At 35.4% G+C, this 5,359-nt stretch overlaps 1 protein-coding gene across 6 annotated transcripts; it reads right to left on the minus strand.

The window, feature by feature from the left end:
• Positions 1-448: 448 nt before the first annotated feature.
• Positions 449-4,554, minus strand: LOC7483575 (ethylene-responsive transcription factor RAP2-12). Of its 6 annotated transcripts, none has more exons than XR_008058842.1 (4): positions 4,121-4,554; positions 1,795-2,695; positions 1,606-1,707; positions 449-1,261 (listed from the first exon to the last, which is right to left on the minus strand). XR_008058842.1 is itself a non-coding variant. In XM_052451637.1 (3 exons), the coding sequence occupies exons 1-2, from the start codon at positions 4,404-4,406 to the stop codon at positions 1,842-1,844; spliced, it is 1,140 nt and encodes a 379-aa protein (XP_052307597.1). In that variant the 5' UTR covers positions 4,407-4,554; the 3' UTR covers positions 1,482-1,707; positions 1,795-1,841. The 6 variants fall into 6 exon arrangements, 2 of the variants coding, with proteins under 2 accessions (XP_052307597.1, XP_052307596.1); XR_008058843.1 differs by having other exon boundaries at positions 1,791-2,695; XR_008058841.1 differs by having other exon boundaries at positions 820-1,261; positions 1,606-2,695.
• Positions 4,555-5,359: the final 805 nt, after the last annotated feature.

Genomic DNA, 5,359 nt, shown 5'->3' on the forward strand with positions numbered 1-5,359 from the left:
TATAACTCGTGTTACCTATATCGATACAATATATTGTCATCTTAATATTTTTATAAAAACATATCATCCACCATGTTAGATTTTGAGTTCATGATTAAATTTCTCTTAAAAAACACTTTATATATATCTTAGAAAACACATTAACAATGTGTGTAGACATTTTTATTTTATTTTTTCATTAAAAAAAAGATTAATTTGACTCGTTTTTTTTTCATTTGTCTTTTTTATGATTATCCAATCCATTAAAAACTAATTTTAAAAAACAAAGTTATTCAACACAATTAAATTTATTATTCATATTATAATTTCATATATCTTGATAAATCTTTATCTCTTAATTTTTCAATTTAATCTTTAGTTCTCATTAATACCTTTTGTTTGTATTTATTATCTATTTGCAATTATAATTTATTTTTTGTGCAAGAAAAAAACACGCAACACTGGAAAATAAAACATCCTGCCCGCAGCTAGGCACGAGCTAGATAACTGGTATCAACTAATCAAAACAGAGGAGCCACTGTATCAGCCTATCAAACTAGTTCAATTCAGCTTCAACAGCAGCTGTCATGGTTTTGATTGTTCAAATGCGATCTCAAAATTGGTCTCCTTCGCGTCGCCTGCGCATTTTAGTCATTCGTAACAAGAGATAGGAGCCAGTGGGACCTCTTCCTGTTCTCAGTTCGGAAGTTTTCAGCCCGGCAGTCACTAATGGGAAAGCAGTGGCACATGCTAGAGAGATTAATAGCCGATGCTGCTACAGCTTTTGCAGCTCAAAACTTGTTGCTAAAAAAACAAAAACGTCACGAGACACCTTACGCATCGTCGAATCCCATTTTATTTGGCATTTTCTTTTCCACTATACTATTTCAGACTTCACAGTCTGAGAGGGGGCTCGCAATCCTAGATATTGTGATCTCCCAAAATATTACAGTGGGGCCCATCCCAGATCCCTCCTCTAATCCGCCACCTCAGTTTTGGAGCTACTCGGCTTTAAAGCTGGAAGATGATGGGACATCGGCATATCACGACAACCTTCTGAAAACTATCACCTTTTACTATGTGCCACGCAGTCGGTGGACGGGAAATTGGATCAATCTCCCGAGTCCCGAGCTCAAGTCACCAGGCAGGAGTTGAATTTAAAAACAACATGAATCATTCAAAGAGAAGGAGATGGCCCTGGATGATCCATGTCCTTCTGTGTTTAAAAATGTCTATCAGGGAAAAAGATGATGACCCTTCACAAGCACCATCACCTTTCCACCTGCAAGGGCAAGCAAATAAGAATGATATAATCTATAATAATAAAAGAAAAGTGAAAATGGCCCTAATTTGACTTCATCCATCATTCTTTGCATCTGGGACATACGGAGACTTTTCAACCATAACGGCAAGCAACTTTTTCTTTCAGGAATTTATCAATACAAAGTACTGGTTAATCAGGATTCAAAAATGATGGCCACGGGGGAAAACCAACCACAAAGTTGAAATTTAAGGCTTCAGTTCTCAAAATAAATCACACGACATTGTCAAATTACAGTCATAGAATCCAACTTCCAAAGTCCAATGACTTAAAATGTAATGAAAACGGGAAAGCGAATGTACTACTTTTATATGGAAAAAGCTCCTGAGAACGCTTCTCCCACACCGAGGCTTTAAGCATGTTCAGCTGTGTTGTACTCCATTCCCATCTCAGATAAACAACCATTCCTACGAGCAGCAAAATGAAAGGAGGCAATTATCGATGAAACTCATAATAGAGTAAAACAATAACTTGTAGAGATGAAACTCACTAACATGTAGCCTTATTATTTACAAAACCTAGCAAGCACAGAAAAGTTGGCTCAATAAACTCCCCCAACCATGGAGGGGAAGTCTTCGAAGCTCCACAAGTCCACTGCGTTTGTGCCATCCTGAGTTGTGTCTCCATTAAGGAAGCTATCAAGAGAAGCCTCCCAGTTACCCACAAGATCTGGCATCTGAAGGTTCATCAACTGATTGTCAAAAGCCAGCAACTCTTCGGACAGAGATTTCCCATTCTTCTCTTCAACAGGCACTTCATTCTCAGAGTATGATTTCAACTTCTTAGGATTAGCATCCACAAAGACGGATTCATCAACTTCTGGAGTTGCTGCAAGAACAGACAAGATTTCAGGGCCTTGTTCTCCCCACCCAAAGTCACAATCAAATGAGTTGCTCCCCTTGTCAGAATTGAAATACATAGAAGCATTGTCAGGAGTCAAGGGCGTCACCCCAGAATCTCCAATGGCCGGGAAAGAATTCATTATTCCAAACTGGCTCACTTGTGGTTTCTCTTCCACAAAGCCCATATTATTATAATCCGTTTCTGGGTTGCTCAAGTAACTAAAATCCTGGCTTAAATTTGCCTTCGTAAGTCGTTTCTGTGAGTTTTCCTTAATTGGATGCCTTGCTGAAGCACATGGAGCTTCATCAGGGAAGTTCACCTTAGCTTTCTTGCCACGAATTCTACGTGCCTCAGAATCATATGCTCTAGCAGCTTCTTCTGCAGTATTGAATGTTCCCAACCAGACACGTACCCCTTTCCTGGGATCACGAATCTCAGCAGCCCATTTTCCCCATGGACGCTGCCTAATTCCTCTAAACTGGTTCTTTCTCTTCCTCTTGGCTGATTTTTCAGCAGGTCCACTGAATCCAGCAGATTTAACAGCAGTAGAACCTTCAATAACAACCAAAAAAAAAAAGGAAAGATATTAAGCACACGGGCACAGCTACTTTAGGTGCGTGCTGCTGCATGAGCAAAGACTATGAAGATATCAAAAAGGAGAAACAACACTCATGAGGCAGAAAGCAGACAACGACAAGAAGAATTTTGGCTTTAAATAGATAAAAAGATCTAATTTTACTTGCATTGAATCACAAAATGAAATCAAGATTTGAAGCAAAATTTTCCTAACCTGGAGTTATATTGCAATTCAATAATTATTTACTACATAGAGCTTATTGTCTGACAAGATAGTAATTTATCAATTTTGATTTTCTCAAATTTAGACTAAAAGAGAAACCCCATCAAATCTGCGTTTAATTTATTTAACACCAACATCATGTAACCAAAAAACCCACCCCCCCAATAAAACTAGCTATTAACACCTCAGATAACAGCAGGAGATCATCACCAGAAGCATTTTACACAGGTCTCTTCTGCAAGAGCAGAGATTTTAACAGCTAATGATTTGAAGAATCCATAAAGTTAAGATCTAACTGGTTTTACAAGTCCTATCTTTTTGCTAGATAATAATAATAATAATAATAAATTGTACCCAAAATAAATCAGTACACCTTATACAACCAATTTTGTCCAAAAATATACTTCAACCAAACCAGCATCAAAAATCAGAAATCTACGGATAAGAGAGGATTTTGCTCCCCATCTCAAAAGGTTTAAACTTCACAGCTTTGAGTTCTCACTATTCATCATTTATTTTCCTTCCACTTGTAAGGAAATCTAACAACCAAAAAGGAGCAATGGACAAATTAAACAATAAAGCTTGATGAAAAGAGATGGTTCCACGAATCAAAGTCCTAGATTTAATAACACAGACAACCGAAAAATAACAACAATCATAACAAAACATAATAATAGCCCAACACTAAATAAATAAATAAATAAGAAAAAACAACCTTTAATATAGAAAAAATTCCTGATCATAGCAGAAACTTACAAGATCTGCATCATGAACGTATAAGCTTTGTAAGAAAAATGAACACAAATCTAATCCCGCAAAAATGATCAGTGAACACGCACACACAGCTAGAAATTTATCTCATATCAATATGATCAGAAACAAAAACCCACAAGCCACCTCAATAAACTATGATCAACATAACCTACCATATATCCCATCAAGTTCAAAATTACCAAAAATCAAGACACAAAATCAGTTTTTTTTAAAGAAAGTAAGAAACTTGAAAGAAAAAAAGCCATATAAAAATTACTCTCAATACTGTAGCATCGATCTCCCAGAAACTTGATTCCCAAAAAAATCACAAAAACCCATTTCTAAGCTACAATCAGCTAACCCATAACCGTAATAATTAAGCAAGAAAAATTAAGACAAACAAACAAAAGAAAAGGCATTATTACCACGAGGGAGCCCACGTTTTTGAGCAGGTTCAGAAACACTAGCAGAGAAAGCAAATGGCTTGGCATCAGCAAAGACATCATAATCCTCGTCGACATCAGACTCATCCTTAAACTCTTGAAAATCAGCCTCAAAATCATCTTCGGGATCAGCAACAACTGGCTTCAAGTGCTTGTTGTTGAAGGGTTTCTTCAGCTCAAGCCACTCAAAGCCCGAGGTCAACCGCCGAGAAGATCGAGCGGTGGTTGTCGGAGCGATGAAGTCTGAGATGATAGCACCGCCACACATGTTGATTGATGGTGATTATACAGGTGGGTTGCTTCACGGGGTTGTAATTGAAAAGATTTTTGAGAGAGTGGTTAGATGGTGATTTTCCTTTTTCTTCCAAGAGAGAATAATTTGTAAGTAGCGATTATTGGGATTTAGGTAGAGATGGTTGGAGGAGTTGTTTAATAGGCGGGGGGGAGGAAAGGACTCAGAGGGATGGTGTGACATTACTATTTTAGCCTTTTTCGTTGTCAAGTTGGTGAGATTCTGGTTGCCACAGTCATCTTTTTATTTGAGGTTGAATTTTACATTTGTAAAAAAGGAAGGGTTATTTGGCATTACATTTCAACCGTATAATTTTTTTGTTAATTTTTAATTATATGTTTTATCATTTTAGATACTGATTTAAAAAACTAATTTTACAAATAATATAATATTATTCTAATATATTTTTAAATAAAAAAACACTATAAAAAACAATTTTTATCTCAAACAAGTCTAAAGTTAGATTACTTTTCTTTTTTATATACATATTTAATATTTTCAAGTTATGTTATGTATTAGTTAAGATTAATTTTTTTGAGTTATTTTATAAATATATTTGACATGAATTTGTTGCATGTAGAATAATTTAATGATTTTCTTAAAATATCAACCTCGAATTTAAAAAATAAAATATAATTTCTTAATCATTTGATCAATTCTTTAAAATTATTCTTTATGAAGTATTCTTAAAAAAAAAAATTATCATTATCTACGTTGTTATTACATAACATACCATGGTTGAGGTACATGAAATGTGTACTTGTGTGCACGCCACACGCTCGTGATCGACATCTATATACAGAATGAGGTCATTGCATATGCTATTTGCTTCTCTTTCCTTTTCTCTTGTCAGAATGCTCTGAAACTTCTATCTTCAATTTTTATATATATATAATTTCATTCTTATATTATTGTGTGTTTGTACTATA

The sequence above is a fragment of the Populus trichocarpa genome, chromosome 3, assembly GCF_000002775.5.
Source record: "Populus trichocarpa isolate Nisqually-1 chromosome 3, P.trichocarpa_v4.1, whole genome shotgun sequence".
NCBI lineage: Eukaryota > Viridiplantae > Streptophyta > Magnoliopsida > Malpighiales > Salicaceae > Populus > Populus trichocarpa.

Bases quoted from the DNA above. Each gene is read 5' to 3' on its own strand.
- LOC7483575 (XM_052451637.1), bottom strand. From the start codon at position 4,406: ATGTGTGGCGGTGCTATCATCTCAGACTTCATCGCTCCGACAACCACC. The intron at 2,696-4,120 runs GTAATAATGCCT...TTGTTATTGAAG, and splicing joins AAAACGTGGGCTCCCTCGTG to GTTCTACTGCTGTTAAATCT.